The sequence below is a fragment of the Crocodylus siamensis genome, chromosome 14, assembly GCF_052110815.1.
Source record: "Crocodylus siamensis isolate JL-2025a chromosome 14, ASM5211081v1, whole genome shotgun sequence".
NCBI lineage: Eukaryota > Metazoa > Chordata > Crocodylia > Crocodylidae > Crocodylus > Crocodylus siamensis.
In genome coordinates, this window is record NC_143408.1 from 28,784,208 (window position 1) to 28,804,718 (window position 20,511).

Consider the following 20,511-nt stretch of genomic DNA (forward strand, 5'->3'; position numbering starts at 1 on the left):
GCTATGGTGACACTCCTCCCAACCCCAGGGACACGCAGGGTTATGCACAACACAGGGGAAACGAGGCCATGAAAGCTGGGGGAAAAGTCCCCAGCGATTTATTTTCTCTATAAACAGACCGTGGTAGCCTGAGGCTATAATCACTCCTTGTAATTAAGTTCAAGTCATAAGGACAGTACAACAGGGACGTTAACAGTGGTATCCTAATTAAAGTCCGGTGGGGCAATTCGGTTCCCACACAGTATTATTTTACTTCTATCTTTCTAGTGCCTTGCCATTTGAATGACATTATTTTCCCTGTATAAATAATAACTCTAAAGCACCGTCATGCTGAAAAAAGTGCAATGTGAAAATTAACAAATAATCATTTGAATGAAGGGAAAAGCATTAGGACCAGGGGGTCTGATGGCTGCTAACACACAAATAAGTGGAAGGTATTTTTTGTTTTTATCATTGATGAGACACGTGAAAGAGCATGGGTATTTTGGTGCTAGAGGTGCCATGGATCAAAGGCTAGGGAAACTTCATGACCCTTCAGCAGGAAACAATGTCAGCAACAGTGAAAAGTGGGAGAACAGATGCTGCAATAGAAATGATCATTCTCTACAAGAGGGTGTCATAGCTATGTATAACTGATATAGTTTAATTGTGTTTCAACCTTTTATCCCTGTGGCAGAGAGAGGAATGGGAAGCTATTCTGTAGTCAGATTACATGACCTGAACATCTTGTTTCAGAGTTGCAGATATGCTGAAAAGTGGCTTATTCCGTATCTGTGGCAGAAACATGAAACTGGAGCAGACTGTCCCGTATATAGAGTCCAGAAGAGACTGCAGCTGTTGTTGCAGGTTGATCCTTTGCATATTTCAGGCAAAACAATGTATTTCACAAGATGAAAGGAACTATGGCTGATCCTCCTCTACCTCTACCCCATCGTCTTGGCCAGAAGACTCAGATCATACTTGTGTCTTTGCACGTGCAGATTAGTCCCGTTCATTAGGATCTCTAGGAAGTAATGATGCTCATGTAACTTTAACAGTAGAATCTGTCAGATTCCTGCTCTTTCCAACCGAGGCGGAAACAAACAAAAAAATAATTAGACTTGTGTCCCAGAGTCTTTCCTGGCATCTGGAAGGCAGTCCTGAGACGTCCAGGGCGAACACAGGACCATTTCAGTCATCTGGATCAGAACCAGAGAAAATAAGCGACTGATTAGGAGGAGCTGGCATTTCCCTTTCTCCTGACATCTGTCAGACATCATAGAACAAGCGCACTAGCTGGTATCTGATCAGAAATGCAATTGTGCTGCCCAGAATCTAGAAAGAAGAAAAGAAAATGCAATGGTGAGTTGACTAGCACTTGGCCAGTGCCTAGCCCCCTGGAAAGCATTTGGGACTTCAGCATGTGGTCTGCCTAAGTGAGACGACTTAACTAGAAATGGTGCTATTGGCATGTGTGTTGAGGGGGGCATGATGGGTGATGAGAGTTCCTTGCAGTGCTCCTTAGAGAGGATCTTTGTAATGGAGTCACAGCTACCTAGAGAGGGGAGGGGATAGCTCGTGTGCGTACATACAGAGTTGGAATAGGCAACAGAGATGCCTGTCAGGCCTTCACCACTTCACGCACAGGCGGGGAGCAACCCATGAAGTAGTGGAATGGAAAGGGAGACATGAGATATAAGACAAAGCCAGGGGGAATTCAAATGTCCCTTAAACCAGAATATTTTGCTTTGACTGTGCTATCTATTAGAATAGGGCAGTCCAACTTCTGGGCCATGGGGGCACCACAGACCCCTATGGGCTGCATGCAGCATGGGCAGCTCAGCTCCTCCCCCTCCAGCCGCACAGGCAGCCCAGGCCATTCTACACAGCTCTGCCCAGCCCCCCGGAATGAAGGCAAGACACAAGCTGGAGGGGAAAGAGGGAGAGCTCAGAGATCCTGACCATAGCAGCAGGAGCGATTTGGGGGGTGGGAGAGGATGCGGGGGCAGCAGGGGGACGAGGAGCCTGCACGCAACCTGTGGGACACCAGTTGGACAGCCCTGTATCAGCGAGCAGGCTCTTCTATCCAAAAGACCATTTGCCTGACCTGGATGAGTAGCAGCACGATGGTGAGTGTTTGCTCTGGGGTTGGTCCAATGAGCTTTATAACAAAGTTAATGATAGTCATGTTGTTGCATTCTGTGTATTCTCCATCTTCATCCACTCCCTGTCTTACGTCTACAAAGCGCAAGCTCTCTGATACCTGGGAAAGACATTTTACCACCATTCAACTGGATGAAATAGATACTCACTAGTTGGGGTCTGGTAGGGTTGTGATAAAAGTTTCTTCCATACATCCTATCAGTGATCTCTTCTCCTGTGCCACTCCTGGGGTTTGATTCAAGGGAACAGATCTAGGGACAGATTTAAATCAGGCCGGATGCAGCTAAGCTTCATTTTGGAGGGATTCTAATAAATGTGAGCACCCAGCACTGGGCTCAGACTACAAGAGGCCCGTTTTGTTTCGTTTTGTTTTTTAACCAAAGTTCTATGTTGTTCAGAGGAAATGACTCGGGCTGTAACAAAGGTATTATCCTTCAGAGCACAGTGGCTGACTGACCTTCAGAATGCATGCTCCCAGGGTTGACAGACTCTTGGTTTTAAATTTGGAGTAGCTCATTTCCAGTTTCCCTGTAGCAGGATTTAACCTGAAAGGCACAGCAAAATGCATTTTAATTATACCAAAAGAGACAACTGAATCCCTGCATAAAGCAGAGCTAGGAGTGGTCTAAAAAGCAGGCGGTGCCAAAAGTGGGAGTAATCTTATGAACGTGACAGGGGGCAAAAAGAAGGTACCGGGTAACGTGGGGCCCCTGCAAGACACGCTAGGAAATTTGGTCGTCACACCAGACGACAAAGCTAACTTATTTAACGACTTGTTTGCCTCCATTTGCCTGAGCAGGGACCGGATCAGCCCCCAGCACTGGGCCCACCACATGGGGCAGAAGTGGCAGAAACCTTTTTGTTACTGCTTTACAGAAGGTTGTATGGATCTAAAAGCAAGGCAGAACACGCACGATGTAGGTAGGGACTATCTACACTGCAAAAACTGCCAGAGGATTGCATTAGAACAGCCTCTCAGCTAAGCAGCCACGGTTCTACCTCGCCCGTGTGGTTGGGAAAATAGAAATGCGAACTAGTTAGCAACTTAAGTTACAGCTCCAGCTTTGCAGGACTGAAAAATTATTTCTTAATGAGGCTAGAAAGAAACCCACATGCTATGACTCAACCTTATCCGGTGAAACCTGTATTTAATTTGACTTGATAGGCAACCTAAGCTCTTTGAAGGTATAAAATCTAAGTACAGTTCTGTTAGCATTCATTGGGGCACTAGTTTGTACCCTCTGAGAATCAGGTAGTTACACACTGAGCGATTTGGGCTTTTATGCTAGGCATTCGGCTGGAGAGTTGCTTGCCAGACTGCTTTGACAGGGCAGCAACTCGTTCCTTGACATTCAACTTTTTGCCATACAAAAAGTGTTTTCATTTTTTTCAGAATTAAAGCTTGAACGTTGCACAAAACAGCAACAATGGTGCAACCATAAAAATCACAAGATTTATTCGATTTATGGCCATGCTGTTCCCGACCACAAGGAAGGGCAGTACTTAGCGAATAGAATTCCCCACAGCTCTGGTATCTTTCTCAATCCTAGTTGGTCCATTTTCACTCCCTCCCCCAACCATAGAGACTAGATTGTGTCCATTAATACCCTTCAAAGATTCCACCGAGACTATTCCACCGGCTTCAGCCCTAGCACCAAGCCAGAAACAAACTGCCTCACAGGTACTGTCACATTACTTCTTACTCTCGGTCACTTACATGCTTCTTACCTGGGCAGCCGATGTCGGGGGCAAGGAATGACGTGAAAGAGCTGAGGTAGCGAATACAGGAAGTTGAGCACTTGTGGGAGGAAGAAGAGCAGCATTGTCTTGCTGAAGTGCCCAAGGATCCCTACCACAGCAAAGGTCATGCCAGCAAAATAGCAGAATGTGTCCCCCACAAAAACACGGGACGGGTACCTGCAAGCCACACAAGAAAGTGTGAGGATGGGGTGCAGCATGAGCTAAAAATCAATGACACACAAATATGACATTCCCAGTCACACTGGGGATTTCAAATATGATATGTATATGTTAGGCAGATTTTAGTAGGCAGGGGACTTGTTCTAACGAGAAACCTTTCTCCTGTTAAGACTGCAAGGACAGATATTATCTATGATCAATGAAAGGCACAGGCTTGGGAGTCTGAAGTCTTCCTCTGAATTATGGGGCACGTGCTGGAGAGAACTGGGACACAAAGGATTTAAGTGATCTGCCCAAGGGCATACGAGGCATCAGTTGCAGGACCTGGTACCCTAACTCCCATTCTATGCATTCGTTCGAGACAGCTTCCTATTCATCTTGAATCTCTCGTACACTCTGCTCACTCAGAATGGCATGAGAAATACTAATCTGAGTCTCAGACCACAGGGAATAGTCATGCTATAAATACTGTTACGTCTTTAAGCTTCCCGTCTTTGCTTCTTTATGATAAGAGCCTCAAAAAGACACTCCCGTTCATCTTTATGTCTAACAGGAACACCCAAACCTTTGCCAACCATGGCACGACTGTAGGAGTTGTGGTTACAGGAAGAATCATTTTAATCTTCGTGACCCCCGCCCCCGCCGGTAAATGCTTTTAAGAGTTTCCCAATTCTAAGTTAAACTCTTTATTTTGGCAAATATGTTTTATGTCCATTCTTCCTGCTCACGCCTACCCATGAGAGTTTGCTAGGAGTACTGTTGTCATAAACTATTCTGCTGACACTGGATTAGTACCTGGCAGGTCAAGGAGCAGGACAACTGCAGCCCCAGCTGGACTGATTCCAGTCCAGTCTAAAGAGTTTCCAGCTTTCTATCTGGCAGACCTATAGTGCTGCTGACAAAGTAATTATATGTACTAATGTAAAGAGTGTTTCTATCATTACCTTACCATGGGAGATGATTACAAGCTCAGGCGCATCGGCGTACCGCTTTTAGCTGCCTCGCGGAATGTGAACAGAACCTTGCTACTGTTGCAACTGCAGTTTCTCTGGGCAAATCTTACCATCTTTGTATCCTGCCACGAGCAGGAAATGCCCAGACATTGCAACTGCAATTATACAATAAACCTCTGCATCGCAATCCTAGAATATGCCTGTCTATTCAGCAAGGATCACCTTGACTACTGACTCTATTGCAGTGGTTTTCAAAGTGTGTTCCTAGGAACTCTGGAGTTCCACGACAGGCCGTTCCGGGTTCTGCAAAGAGCTTGCGGGTAAGGGCCGAGAGGGCCAGAAGCCGGTGTGCCGACACTGGGACCAGGTTGCCTGGCTCTGTGTCGAGTCTTTAGGATAGGGGTAAGGGTTCCACAGTAGAAAGTGATATGAAAGGGTTCTGTGACTTAAGGGTGTTTGAAGACTATTGCTCTATTACAGTGGTTCTCAACCATATTAGATGAAAGGCATCCCCTGGCAAATACCAATCATTTTTGAGTAGAGAAATATGAGAGCAATTCTGCTGCTGCAAAGAACCCAGAAAGCCCAAGGCAGGTCAGAATATTTTTGACACTGTGAATTCCTACTTTAAATTTCTGAGTTAACCTGTGAACCATGTTTGCATACCTAACCGTGCTAACATTACATGGCTCCCTGCAGCACCTTTGAAAGGATCTTAAGGCACCCTGGTTGAGAATCACTGCTCTGTTGCATAAAGTCATTCCAATCCAAAAGTAACCCAGACTGTCCTTTGCAGATCTCAGCTTTGTCCCAGAGGCCATCTACATCTCCACAGTCTGTATCCACTGCAGGCAGCTGTGGGATTGGTTCTCAGAGCAACATCTGTCCTCCAAGTCAAAGGTCTAGGGGCAGGACTCTTTATGAAGCTCTAAAATACAAGTTTTCTCCTTCCAGGCTCTTACCAGTTGTGATAAAGCAGCCCCAGCGTGGTGAAAAAAAAAGGAATCATGAAGTAGAGAGAAAAAATATGATCATCTTGATAATCTCCTGTGGAAGAGGGACACGGAACAAATTAGTAATAATCAGGGATCCAGAGGAAGTCTTGGAGTCAGTGCATGGATCTAACTACCTTAAGGTTTGTATACAGTGCCTGGCAATAGACTCCAAGCCCCCCTTTCCCTTCTTTTTAGTCCACTTTTGCAATCCTACAGATCTTCCAGTACATCAACTTCCTCCCTGTTTGGGGCAATATCTTCCATGGGTTTTTGCACCCCAAAAAGACACAAGTCCTTTCCTTACCATTTAATTCAACAATGTTGAAAATGATGATGGAGGCAGCAATCACCAAAGACTGTCCTGCCTCAAGCCCATTAATTCCAGCGAGAATGTTGATGGCATTGGTGCAAAAGACTGCGAGCATGCCCATGTACACATAGTACAGGATACCTGCAATCACAGACAGAACCAAGGAATTTCACATCCGAGTTTTCACAAGATGTACATTCAATGTAATGCCAAGCAAACATTTTACCTTTGTCTTCTGTCTTGTGAGCTCAGCACATTTCACAATAGTTAAAGAAACACATTCTTCCTTACACACATACACACACTTTCACATTTGTAGGAAGTGAAGCAGAGCAGAAATTCCAAGACTAGTCAAGGGCAGAACTGAGAATGGAATCAAAGTCTTCAGATAACTACTTCTGTGCTTTGAGCTATTTGCTGTTCTCACCTGAATGCCATTAGCACTTGGAACTCACTGGACTTAGGGTCTCGCCCTGTGAAGACATTTGGAGTGTATCTGGACAAAGCAAAGCAAATTCTAAATTGCTGCATTAATTGGACGGACCTATCAATAGAGCTGTCCGCTGCTAGAGTCTGCTGTCTCTGCCAATGGTTCTACTGGGACAATCCCTTGTGGAGGAAGGCCGCAACAGATTACAAGTTGCCAGCTGCCACCCGCACAGCTTCCATGCTCAGGTCTCCAAGATGATGGCCTCTGGTGCTCTATCACTCACCCAGGTCCAAGTGCAGACCCAGCAGTACCCGGAAGGGCTTTGGCACCACAATTGTCGTGTTCCCAAAGTTGGTGAAGTAAACCATTAGGAGAGGAAGGGAGGCCATGGTGGGAAGTAGCAGCTTGTGTCGCCAACGCAGGTTCAAAACATCATCCGCAAAGCCCAGGAAAATCATACAGCAGATGGCAAGCAGGGAACCGATGAGCTCCACAAACTTGAGAGGAGAGACGACAGCACAGTGGTTATTACAGATACATCAGGCACCAACCCTCCTGCTCGGATGCCAAATGAAGATGTGTTTGTCTTTGAGATGGGATACTTTTGAGGACCCAGCCAAACACGAGTGCTTGTCAACTATTCCCATCGGGGTGCTGAAACAAACAGGCTTTGTTGAGCACTGTAAAGAAATTCACTCACCTCATGGTAAGGAAATACCTTGCACTGCTCCTCTACAAAACAGCTCAGAAAGGGCACAGGAATGAAGCAGAAAAGGATGATCAAAAACACTGCTCCACTGATCACACCTTGGGATTCAGGGCTGAAATAGGCAAATGGGGTAAAAAAACAAACAAACATTGGTACTTACACAGCACTGACTTCTTGGAAGCTAGCCTGGCATGCCAGCAGTGCTGTTTCATTTTCACTGCTTCTCTACTACTGGATTCATCAGCAGGACTCAGCTAACTGCAACCATTTGGACATAACACTCCTGCCAGTTAATTTTTATTAGACCATCTAAACAGTTGGAAATGTTGTTCTTTCCAAGCTTTCAGGCACAAATAAATTTTCACCACTAAACACGTTTTAACTCCGTATCTGCAAAGATCATCTCTCCTCAAGGCATGATTTAACATTTAATTGAAAGGTAGCGTTATGATTACAAGTCAATGCTTTTGACTTCTGAGTAAAAACCCATGAAATTGCTCCCTACTTTGGTGAGACTGACCTACGTTTTGGCCCTTTATAGCTTTGACTTTGTAATATTTTTATGCGCTCAATAAAAATTCCAAGTCGGAGCCGTTTTACGTGAGTATTTTGGATTTCTTCGGTTATTTGATTCTCTTGTGGGGCTTTGCAAGAGCAATTGCAGTTCCGGGTCTTTATCCAAGTATTTATCGTTGGGGCTTGACTTTTCTAGGTAGGGTTAGTAGACACCCGGAGCAGGGCAGCACGGCTCACCTCCCCCCCTAACCCGCGTGCGGCCTCTGGCTGGTCTGTGTTTGCAGTAAAGGGACCGGCGACAGGAGGAGATGCCCTCGGCCCTGCCTCGCGCGCCTCGTCACTCACTCACACGGGCTGCCTGGAGGTTTTGTTCAGGTCGATGCCGAAGAGCTTGGCCGCGATGAAGTGGTCCTTGAAGGCGGGGATCAGCGTCACGGTCGCCGCCAGCCCCAGCAGCGAGCCGCACACGTTGATCAGCAGCGGGATCACGGGCAGCCCCATCTCGGGCGGCCGAGGCTCCCGCGGGGCCGGGCTCTCGCCGCTGCCGCCGCGTCCCGTCCGGTCCAGCCAGCGCGCTTCCGGCAGGCGCTACCGGGCGCCTCACCCGGCTCGGGCGGCCGCCATGCTTGGTGCTGGCCGGGAGGTGCGGCCCGCCGGCGGGGCTAGGCCGCCGCAAGGCCCGTGCTCGGGGTCCGGCCGCGCGCGTCGGGGCGGGCGCGGAGTTGCCCCCGGGGTCGGGCAGGCCGCTGGCGGCGGGGGCCGCGGCCGCGGGGACCCGGCGGCGCCCGGTGCCCGCAACAGCCATGGCCGGCCTGGCTTCACGGACACGTCACGGTCGCCTTCCGGCCGCCGTCCTGCGGACACGTCACGGCCGCCAGGTCACGCTGACACGTCACGGCCGCCTGCTTCGGGTGCGGGCCCAGGCCCGGGGGCGCCCGCTGCTGTCGTGCGGCGGAGCGGGCGAGGCCCGAGGGCTCCGGCCCCGGGCGAGCTGCGACTGCTGCTCTGCCCCGCGCCCCGCCCGGGGCTGAAGCAGCTGCGACCGCTGGGGCCGCCCTGGCCCCCGGCGCGGCAGAGGCTGTCGTGGCGGGGCCGTGCCCATCCCGGGAAGAGTCGGCCTGGGCACGGAAGCATCGGCCGCAGGGCAGGAGAGCGTGCGGCCGGGGCACCGAAGCAGTGAAGCAGCGGGTTCCTGGGCCCCAGGACCGCGGCCGCGGTGCCGGCAGTTGGCCACGTTACGCACGTCAGTGGGAAGGGGCGGGAGCCCCCTGCAGCAGGCGCGCGACCGAGCGGAGCCCAAGCGCAGCGTGCTCGTGTCATGCCCAGATCCGGGCGTTTAGCTACACTAGGCCCCTTCGTGTTGGCTGCGTATGGCGCCGGGTCAACCCCTGGATGTCATTTCTTCTGAGCCACGGAGCTCCCGCTGCAGATCAGCGACTCGGGGAAGCGGGGACTGCTGCTGTGTGACGTGGGCACGCCACTCCACTGCTCCTGCATCCGCTTGTAGAAAGAGGCTAATGCCCGATGCGGCGCCTGGATTTGTGGACGAGAGAAGCCATGTCAAATGTTATCCTGCATGCCCGTGCGCAATAAGGACCGTTATTATAGCTCTAATAAATGTAGTAATTTAGCCTTCAAGACATTCGGCAGTCGAGTGATTTATTCCTTGCGGGAGAAAAGATGGCAGTGACTTCTACTCAATTATGTCACATTTATGTTCCTAAAATTTGTCTCTGAAAGCAGGGAAGTGCCCCAACAGCAGGTGAGAGGGGAGTGTTTCGCAGCGGGCTGTGATGGTTGTTTTGATCTCAGTCCCGGTCCTGCGAGGACTGTCATTCCCGAGGTCAGGCAGAGGGTGGAGGTGATGACACCTGTGGATTCCACCGTTTCAGGCCTAGGAAGCTCTGATTCAGATGTTGTCTCCTTAATCCGCATGCTCACTAGTGGTGTCCTTCTCCTCCAGGATCTGTCGCTAAAGTGCCAGCTTCCACGACATCTTGTGGCCATGAGTTCCCCATTCCACAGGCTGTGTGGGAAAACCTCCTTTGGTTAGTTTTAAACGTACTGCCTCCTAGTTTCACCAGCCCGGGTATTGAGCGAGGGAGCAAACACATCCCTACTGACTTGCCCTTCCCCGTTCAGTGTTGTGGGCCCTTATCGCGTCTCCTCTAACCGGAATAGACGTCGCCCTCCAGCCTCTGCTCATGCGGAAGCCGCCGCCCCAAGCACCGATCATCCTGGTCGCCAGGCCTGGGCACCGCGCCGGCTCCCTTGTGCTTCCAGTTGCCTTCCTGATAATTCCTAATGTTGTGTCTCCTCGTTTGATGGCTGTTGAGCGGATGTTTTTAGCGAAACGTCTGCTCAGCTGGTCTAATAAAAGATAGAACCGTGCCTATCTATATACATACGGTGGCGTTTCTTTTTAATCATGGGGAGCCGTGGATTTGGGGGAGGGGTTAATCGGAGATTTTGGAATTTTTGTCCACGCGCGAATTTGGGCGTTTTAAAGAGAGAAAACCGGGCCCACGGAAGGAGGGACCGCCAGGCAGAGCAGAGCCCAGCCGGCCGTGACGAGAGCCCGGACCCGAGCCCTGAACCGCTGTTCCGACGTGGCAGCTCCTCATGCTGTGGCCTGGCGCAGGACCGGTGGGCAGCGGCGCCTTTAAGGCCGGAGCAGACGGGGCAGCCGCGTCGCTGTCACCGTCAGCCCCGCCCCCCCACGCTGCGCGCGCAGTCTGGCTTGCCCGGCCCGCTGCACGGAGCCGGCTGCGAGGCCGGGGCGGGTCGGGCCGCCCGGCGATGCCCCGCGACGCCCCGTGAGCCGCCATGGCGCTGGCGCTGGAGCTGGAGCTGGGCTGGGCAGCGCTGGTGCTGCTCTTCGCCGCCTCGCTGCTCACCGTGTCGGCCTGGCTGCTGCAGTGCGGCCGCGGCGCCTGGGCCGGGAGGGCCGCGCCGGGCGCCGCCGTGAGGGGCTGCCTGCGCCGCCTGCGGCTGGGGCTGCGGGCGGCCCCGGGGCACGACGCCGCTGGGGCCCGGGCGCTGCTGGCCGCGCTCTTCGCTTTCCGCGCCTTCCGCCACAGCTGGCAGCGCGCCTGGCTGCGCGCCCTCAACGAGCAGGCCTGCCGTCGCGGGGTAAGGCGCTGGGGGCGCGGGGCTCCTCGGGGTCCCGGCCGCGCCCGCAGGGAGAGGGACCGGGCGGGGCGGGAGGCAGTTGGTGCGCTCAAAGTCATGCCCCCATGTTAACGTGAGAGGAGGGAACGGATCTGAAAGGTGCGCGTGCGCGGGGGGCTCGGGGCAGGGGCACGGCCTGGTGCCCAGCAGGAAAGCCCCAGGCCCTGGCTGCGCTGCACAAGTCCAGCCCGATTACCAGGGTCTCCTGCCCTAGAGGCTCATGTGAGCTTTTACTGTGCGGTGGGTACAGTAAAGCGGCTAACTTTCCAGCATGTTCCTGCAATTAAGGGCTTCACTCCAGGTAAGTCCCGGGTGATTAACCCGCTGTGCTGATGAGATGCCCAAAGCAGACCTTGTCGGAAGGCAAACTAGTACCACTGAGCCTAGCACATCAATCAGGCAGTGAAAGAAACACCATGCAACCGTGCCTTGTCTACACATCAGTGCCGTTCCACTATCTTTAGGGAAATGCTTCTCTAGTGGTGAACGAACTGTTGAATTGCAACACTTAGGAAGTGTCTGTGAAGAAGATGGTGAAATGAAAGGTAGACTGGAAAAAATGCTTGGCATTTTAAATAAAATATACCAGAGCTACACAAAGCGGCACCTGTTTTTCTGGAGGAAACGTTGTGGGGAGTAATATAAATGACTATCCTACAGGCAGTTAAACTACAGTGAGGATTACTTGGCACCTTTTACAGTTTGGCCAGATGAACAGAGGTTTAATAAGCTTGAGGAGTAGAAGGAGGGCTGATCTTGCATTAAATAACCATGTTGTGTGAACTGCCATTTGACTCTGTGTATCACTCATCCCAGCTACACAAGCTGTCATCAAACAGTAGGCTGGGAGGGGTGGGAGGTATGCAGAAGGCAAGGGGGGGCGGTGTGTGTGTGTGGGGGGGCAGTGAGCAGGGTTCAAGCCCCGCCTTTCTCCTCCCCCAGGGTCTCCCCCTGCCACTGCTTTTTCTCACTGCAGCAGTGGTGGAGAAGGGTGCAAATTTAAGACGACCTTACAATAATTAAATTCTGTAAATGGAAAACCATAACCAATTTATAAATTTTTCCATGTCCATAATCTAATTATTGAGGGGCTGTCTCAAATATCAGGTCATCTTGGATTTGGGTAAATACAGTAATTTGGCAGGTGTTTTACTTGAATGAGAAAGCTGGAGCAGCAGAGGTGATAATGCTAATCGCTGGGTTTTCCCCCCCGGCACCCTAGTAACTGACCTTGGACCTGCACTTCTGCTCCTGTTCTGTCATGCTTTATCCCAGCCCTTCAGGTGTTATACCTTTCATGGCCTCCTAACCATTGAAAGGGAAACGTGTACTTTGCTTGTGGGCATAGGCCCACAGTGACTGTATAGCCAATAAGCCTGCCTCGGGCGCACTGACTCCTTCACGTTTTGAACTTGGAGAGGGGGGCAGTCCATATTGGCGAGTAGAAGCAAGGCAGTGGCAGGGAAGGTACTGTCGTCTTGGTCTTGAATGGACTTAAGAGTAGTTAGAGGGTGAAGACTTGTCCCTTGCACTGTGGGCAGGCTGACCCTGGCAAGAGTCTGCAGATGCCTCCAAATGCAAGGGTCTCGGCTCTGCAGTTTGTGGCAATGGGGGATTGCCTTTGGACTTGCCCCCCTAGCTTGCTCCTTTACTGTTTTGGCTAGGGGCAAGTGAGACTATGGGGCGTCTGAACTCTAAGGTCTTGGGACTTGGATAGATGAGGCCTGCCGTGGGTTTGGGAGTATATGAAGCCCAAGACTGATGTGTCTGAGAGTTAAGATACTTGCCAGTGGTAGTGTCACACAGATTTGAATGACTGAGTTCTGCTCGGTTGAAATTTAGAATTCAATTTGGAACTGGTTTGGCCCTGAAAGTGGGGGGGAGGGGAGGAAGGTGGGGTGCGGAAGGAAAATCCAAAGCAGTTACTTGCAGTGGCTGGCCTGGGCCTGGAATTGCCTGTTCACCTCTTTTGTTTGGCTTATTTTAAGGTCAGATGTGTTTCTGGTGGTGCTTTGTATGAAGCTCCCTAATCTCAGTGGCAGTGGAGAGACAAGTGGGGAAAACAGTCCCTCAGTTGTAAACTGGAAAGGTAGAAGCAAACCAACCTCATTAAGGAGTGATTCTGCAAACATAGCTGGATTCTTTTGTCTGTTAAAAGTTGGGATTAAACCTGCTTTTGATTTGATGACAACGGTGTGCCTGTCCATCAGGTAACTGCCACGTACAGTTTGAATTTTCAAGTAAGAGCGTTCGTTACTTTATTCGGCTTTAGAAAGGAGAAATTGTCTTAACTTCGTGAGACACCGAATGAGTTTTTGGGGCCCCTGTACTGTGAGCTACAAACAGTAAGTTAAAAACTTACTATAGAATGAGTTTTAGTTCTCTAAGGTGGCTTAATTAGTATTTCACCAAAACTGTGGGGAAAAAAGCCTTATTGTGCAAGTGAATATTTATGTAATGTGTAGCTACTGAAAAGTAGGCTTGTGCTTAGGTGCTGTTATTGTCTCTGCTGTTGGAGTGATGGTTCAGGGGAAATGAGAGCTGCACAATTTTTGTGGACTTACCTTTTATTGGATGACTTCCTAGTTGGGGGGAACATGTCGGACAAACTTTGGGGCACAAAATTCCTCACGTTGACAATAAAGCCAGTCCAGTCAAAGATATCAAACAAGCGGCATTTCTTATTCTGTTGCCCGTGGCAGGGGAAAATCCTCTTGTTAAACAGTCAACAAACAAAATCACCGTTGTCTTTTGGCACACGTTGGTAACATTTTCAATCTAAAATTAACAGCCGGCATCCCATATTGGCAATGATATTTTCTGAGCCCAGTGCAATTTGTGCTGTGTGAAAGGAGGAGATCTTCACAGGTAGTTTAGGGCTGGGTTATCCGTAAAACTGAATAACAGGATCAGGTTCAAAACTTGAACAGTTTTATGGAAAAGATGGTCTTTGACCGAGTGTTTGTTACTTTGACAAAAATAGGGATATCCATGAAAGTGTCTGTCCACTTGGAGTTGATCATGTTCTCTAAAAGCGATTGCTGCTGTTGCTGAATCTTGTTAATGTCTTAATATTTAGCATAACGTGTGCGCACACAATGATTAATAGAGAGAACAGGGAGTCTTGCATTTGAAAAAGGAAAGTCACAGCTTTTGTTTGAAGAATTTGACCAGCTCTCCCTTTTTGAATGCTTTAGGAGACTAGTCCAAGCTTGCCAGTTCTAACGTAACTTTTTTTTTTTTTTCCCTGGTTTTTTTGCACCGGTCCTGGAAGCACTGCAATACCAGGTCAATGCATGGAGTGCACCACCCAACACCAGAAAGAATCTGCTCAGTATAGACCTCCGATGGAGGACATCAGAGACAATCACCTGCCCTGGGGAGCCTGCCTATGTGGTCACGGTGCTTCCCCTGCCAGGCACAACACTAGTCCAAAGCTAAAAGGCTTATGGCACTGTACTCTCCATCCATGCCTGGAACCTAGCTGAGCCAGGGGAAAGAGCTCTGGCCCCCACGGTGAAGTTATTCCTGCAAGGCCCTGGTGTGGCATCTCACAATGGCAGACGCAGTTTGAAGGAAGCTTGCATTCCTGCTTGTGCCTTACCTGGTCTGAACTTAAAATAGCTGATGATATGGTTGGCTGACAATAATTTTTGAATAACCTGGATGACCTACTCATCTTCCACCTACTTTGTGCTGAGTTGTGTGGAATCCCGTGTAGCTCTTCTCGTCTGTAAGTCAGTTTTTCTCAGTAACTCGTGGGTCAGTGGAACTTCTTTCTGCTGTCTGCATTCCTTAAAATGAGTTCTGTGTTCTGACATTGCTGCAGGTTAGTTAGAATCCCCCCCCCCCCCGCAATATACATTAAACATGGCTGTATTTCTGGGTCCACAAACCTTGACTCAGCCTCTTCCCTAGCTAAATAGAGCTCTCCTATCATTATAAGGGCTGGTCCTTACATTACCCCACACAGTAAACTGAGAACAAGAATGGCAGGGGCAGGCTAATGACATTACTAGCAGGTAGATTTAGATTCAGCGCAAGTAGATGCTGCTCTATATATGGCATATGTATAACTTGTAGAATTCTCTGTTGATTCTAATGTCTTGGTCAAATTGCGTGGCTGTGTGTAAACAGGGTGAGGTTAGTGATGATGGAAGTCAAAACCTTTATAGAGATGCTGGTGAAGCTAAGCAAGAAATACTTTGATGCTTGAAGATGTCCGGTGATCAAGATTCTCTCCCCTGCTGTTCTCCCCTGAGTGTAAAGCACCATGCAGTTGGTCAGATTCATTACTATCCCTCAGCTGACTGACATGGTCCCTTTTTACAGGTGCATACTATTTCTAAAATAGTACTATTTCTGAGTGCCAAAATGATTCTTAAAAGGCAGAGCTGGTCAAATCTGTGAAGCTTGTTACAAGTGCAGATTTGAAGTATGCTGCTTTCTTCAGTGTGTGTGTGTGTGTGTGTGTGTGTGTACAGGGGAGGAACTTGCAAAATATGGGCATTACAAAAGGAAGAACTTGGAAAGGAGAGTTATGAGGAAGGTGGTGAGGTGGAAGAGTAAAGGCATGCATAGTGCAGGGAGTAGTGTAGAAAAGGACGCACGGTGGAGGGAACAGTAGATGGGGTAGTGTTGGTGACAGGTGCATAAGTCAACGTGCTTTACAGCAACAGTTTAATGAGCATCCTCTGGGACGCTGGCAGTGCTTCTTCCTTAGTGTCCTTTGCAATGAGCTATTTGGCAGAACTCACAGACTTGCTGGAATCTGACAGGGCTGCGCCAGGAGCACTTTTGTTACGGCCTCGAACTTGTGACCCCCGGGCTGTCAACCACGTGCCTTACTACCTATACCACCCCAGCCCACTGATAACGGTCACTAGTTGCAAATCCCTGCTCTCTACTCCAGAAAAAGGACTATTAGATTCACTCCACCATCTGCTCCAAGCAAAAATATTGGCACAGATGAGACTCTTATTGCCCATGGCACAGCAGAAATCTGTCTCTTTCCCTCCCAAGCATACATACTCATAGCTCAGCACTGGTTCCAACTGTTGTTTTATACATCTGTTAACCAACAGTGCCTCGGTGCCGTAAAGGGAAAGGAGAACATTCGTGATCGGTATCTTGCTTGAGGCAGTTATGTCCAACAGAAAGCCCTCTACTTTCATCTTCTCTCCCCCAAATAAGTTTTTGCAAATACAAATTTGCCATGGCCTTAGATTTTACCAGTGGATCAGGCATGGGTAGTGTTGCATCAGTCTAAGACGGGCATCCTTATAAAAGCACAAAGCAAATGGCATTAACTCTCCTCTTGTTGACTCGGAGGTGGTTAATGTGCACTGGGCTTTAGAAACCTCCCTCCCCGTCCAGGGATGTGCTGGAGGAAGCTTGGTTTGCTGCTCTCCACGTTGTACCTCTTGGGGGGTGAACAAAGGATGAGGCTCCACAGCCTGTCAAAGAAGGGGAACTTTGTGATGGCTTTGGCAGACAGAAGGGACTTTTTGATGTTGAGAAGCAGAAGCTGAGAGGTCTTCTTCCACATCCTGTTATGTGAGAGTGCATGTGGGAAGGGCTGTTTGGGTCTAATCTAGACTGCTGCTAGATTCAAGTGATGGAACATCTTGCATGGTACCAGAAATGCTTGCCTGTGTTCCAAGGCAAAGCATAGCTGCTGCTGATTGCCCTCCTAACGGGAGCCGTGGAGATTGTGAGAGAGAAGGAAGCACATGTAGCTAAACCTGGCTCTGAGCCGCTCTGTCCAGCGGGACCTGGCGGGTAGAATTGGGACCTACGTATGGAGTTGGATAAGACCTGACATGGTGGATTTTTAAAGACCCGTGTAAATTTTCTTGCATAGGAAGGAACCGCCCTCTAGTCCACTAGCCAAATTCAGCCTGCAGTGCCCTGGGATTCAGCCAGCGAGGCTTTCCCTGGGTTGGGATATTAGGCAGCAGGGGCAATTATTTCTCAAGCTGCATGCAGCTGGGTTGGAGCCGGGTCACGCTCCCTCCCCTGTGGGTCTAGGTTGAGGCTGGGCCGTGCCCCTCGAGCTGACACGGCTGGATCGGGGCTGGGCTGCTCCCTCTCCCCTCCTCACCAGAGGCTGGATCGGGCCCTGCTGTGCCCACGCCAGGCACCAGATTGGTTCCACTGGCAGGACCTGGCCCTCAGAGGGACGGGACGTGGCCCATCCAGCCTGTAGGGGTGCAGGGAGTGGTGGTAGGGTACAGAAGCTTTGTTGTTGTTCATCTGATGCCCCCTTTCCTTGTAGAGCATGCTTGGCTGACACTGGTTCTGTGTCTGTATGCCGATTCCTTTACAGTAGGGCTGCACAGCTTCTAAGTCCCTGGGGCCCATGTATTGCCCAGGCCATATCAGGAGAGCCATGGGCCACTGGGCCAAGTGCTAGGTGCGCTCCCCTTCACTGCCGCACGCAGGCGCATCTCCCAACAGCGTGCTTCACTGCACGGGTTGCCTCCAAAGCACTGGGTCGCCTCCTCCCCTTCTTGCTGTCCCATGCAGGCATGATTCCCTTCTCCCACCCCCGCTTCCTGTGTAGCCCCAGCTTTCCCCTCATCTTGCCTTGCCTGGAGTCTCCCTCTCCCTTGGCTTCCTGCAGTATGCCCTGAGGCTCTTAGGATGGGGACCTTGGAGAATTTGGCTGCTGTTGCAGCTGGATTGATTGGGGGAACAGTGCTGGGCTGAGAAAGTATCCCCTTGTGGGCCACATGTGGCCCCATGGGCTGGCAGTTGGACAGTCCTGCTTAAGAGTTTAAGTCCTCATCCTGGAACTTGTTTCCAGTGTTTGCATGTGGGGGGGTAAAATTGAATTTTTAATAACCTTTCTTTTAGTGACGACCTTCCTCATTTCTGATCCCAAAAACTTGTCCTCAATGAGAAGAGACATAAGAGTTTCAGCAGCTCGAGGAAAAAATCCCTTGAGGTTCTGAGTGCCAAAATGGGAAGAAAGTGAGGGAGCAGCTGCATGTGACTAAAGGCTGATTTAGACCTTTAGAACACGATTTTTTTTTTTTTTTTGATTTGCTGTTTTAAATCCAAGTGACTTGATGAAGTTCACTGTCTCTAACGTGAGACTTTTGGATAACGGTGTGCTGTCTCAGAGCCAGTATGGGATCAGAATACAGGTGCCCCTAGGCTTTAATCCGGACTGCGTCCCTCATGTGCCAGGGGAAGTTGAGCAAATAATTTAATTTCTTCAGTGTCTTTCCCCTTTTTGTTATTGAGGACACAGTAGCAGCTTCTTACCTCCATAGGGCTGCTGAGAAGCAACAAATATGTGGAAGATGTAAAAGTATCAGCCGCGTCCAAGCGTGCTCCTGCTGCGTGTGTTACGTCCCCCCGCACACTGTAATATGGTGGCGATGGGATAGAATTCTGCTTGTGTTCCCCTTTCTTGCAAAATTTCAACTTTTTTCAGCAGTTGGCAAGACGAGGATCCGGCGTATATGACTGATACCCGTTTTGATATGTTAAGGTTGGGGGCACGGGAAGAGATTAACATGACAGCTGTTGTTCTGTAGTTCTTATACCTTTTCAGTTAAGATGGACACATGCGAGACTAAAATTCAAATAAGTAAATGCAAATTTTCCTGACATCTTCTAACAAGCAACAGCCCAGGGCTGAGCAGTTTGCCGCACGCCTTGTCTTTGCCATCCGTAAATGCAGTTGTCGCAAAGAGTTGGTTTTGATAAGTCAGAATGTATTACTCAGCTGTGTGTTGCTGCTTTTTCCTTTGATTGGATTAGGCCTGATGGCAATTCTGTCAGAGAAAAATGTTATAAGGAGCTTTTTACTCCCCTCTGCAATCCATACCAACTTCAAACTCTTGCACCTGATAGATAAGAGTGATTGGAGTCTGAGCTTGTTCTCATTACACATGATAGCCATATAGCAAGGCCACCCCTCCTGTTCTCCTTTCTAGGCCCCAAGGGGGCTCGGAGATTTCAGCTAGAGGTGAAAATCCTAAAGTGCTTCTGGATAGTTATTTTTAGCTGCTGCTGCTTTTCTGCTATCAGAGTTTTTCCCTTTTAGCAGTGCCCGCTGAAGAACCAGAACGTGTGCGTGTCTATGAAAAGCTAGAATTTGGCAGTGGAATTACTGCAGAAAGGGCAGTACAGTAGCTGTATATATTTCGCAAGGGCATTGAACGGTCAGGACACTAGAGGATCCATCTTGGCTATGTGGTGCTTGTTAAGTGGGTTTGATCAACTGTGAGGCATTCAGGCTAAGAAAACTGGCAGCAGGAGGAAAATGTTCCCACTGGTCCTTGTTTAGTCGCATAGGTTTCCTTCTCTTTCGATTTTAACTCTGAGTATCGATGTAACTTTTTAATTTTCAAAGGCTGTTTACTAATCCCCCTCCAATGTTACTGTAAGGAAATAGAGTCAATGTTATTTTCAGTTTGTAGACTTGGAAGTGGGCAAGAAGGAGTGACTTGCTAACGATCAGTAACAGAGGCAGAATTATAGCTTAAGTCTTAGTGAGTTGCTGTCTTGTGTTTATTCTATAAGGCTGTTCCTGTTCAAGCGATCAGTCTTGCTTTTTAGCACCGCTGTCTGTACAACTTTTCTTCACTCTTAATGAATTTCACAAGTATAACTGAGGCCGGGATGTTCAGGCCATGCTGTGTGCACCTCTCTGTTTTGCAAAATATGATGCGCGTGAGAAGGTAGAAGACTAATCATACAGAATCAGACTTGCAATCCATCTACACTAGTATCTTGCTTTAGGTGCCAGCTAGCATGCGATGCCTCCAAGAAAGATCTGGGGAACCCTTTGACAGGCAAATGGGGGAAGAGAGGGCTGGAATAAGGTGCTCTCTAAATATCTTGGTCTAGCCCATAACACTCAGAGATGTGTCTTTGGTCCTGACTACACTTTGTTCAACAGCTGCTTCTCATTTTACTTCTGAATTTTGCGTCTCCGTTTTGGCTGCCTCTCTGTCCTCGGGTTCCAGGACAAGGAGAAGAGAAGTTCATTATCTGCATCTCTACAGTTCACTGTTGTAGTTTGTGCTATCCTTCCCAGTGCTAAAGGCTGTCTGGCACTTGTCATGAAGAAGCTCTGTTTTAAGTTGCTTAAAATTTTATTATGCTCCCCCGCCCTCCTTTGCCACTTCCTTCTCCACCTCAGGTGTGCAGGGCTGAGGGTGAGCTTGCGGCATATGGTGCAGTGGGGAATGGGGGCACGGGTCTCCTGTGCAGCAGTGGAGGAGCGGGTTGGGGGTGGGTTTCGTGGGCTGTGCGGGCGGAGCCTGCCCTGGTGTGGCCTGCAGGGCACGCAGCCCCCAGCTGTTTGGAAGCTGGACAGCCTTGGCTTAGGCAACCTGTTCTCGCCT

General features: G+C 49.5%; 2 protein-coding genes across 5 annotated transcripts in view; one reads left to right on the plus strand and one right to left on the minus strand.

Moving 5' to 3' along the window:
* Window positions 1–66: 66 nt before the first annotated feature.
* On the minus strand, window positions 67–10,427 carry DPAGT1 (dolichyl-phosphate N-acetylglucosaminephosphotransferase 1). Its single transcript, XM_090027190.1, has 9 exons — window positions 8,325–10,427; window positions 7,451–7,571; window positions 7,034–7,247; window positions 6,315–6,461; window positions 5,978–6,062; window positions 3,871–4,059; window positions 2,600–2,687; window positions 2,087–2,242; window positions 67–1,314 (listed from the first exon to the last, which is right to left on the minus strand). Exons 1-9 carry the CDS (start codon window positions 8,474–8,476, stop codon window positions 1,249–1,251), a joined length of 1,218 nt encoding a protein of 405 aa, XP_089883316.1. The 5' UTR covers window positions 8,477–10,427; the 3' UTR covers window positions 67–1,248.
* Window positions 10,428–10,683: 256 nt separating this feature from the next.
* The window catches only part of C2CD2L (C2CD2 like), a 28,805-nt gene continuing 18,977 nt past the window's right edge, over window positions 10,684–20,511 (plus strand). For all 4 annotated transcript variants that reach the window (XR_016439138.1, XM_090027177.1, XM_090027178.1 and 1 more), the window contains exon 1: window positions 10,684–11,107. Coding sequence is in view for 3 of the 4 variants with exons in the window: in XM_090027177.1 (XP_089883303.1) it covers window positions 10,802–11,107 (306 nt within the window). In the remaining variant the exon portion in view is untranslated. The remainder of the gene's footprint in view (window positions 11,108–20,511) is intronic.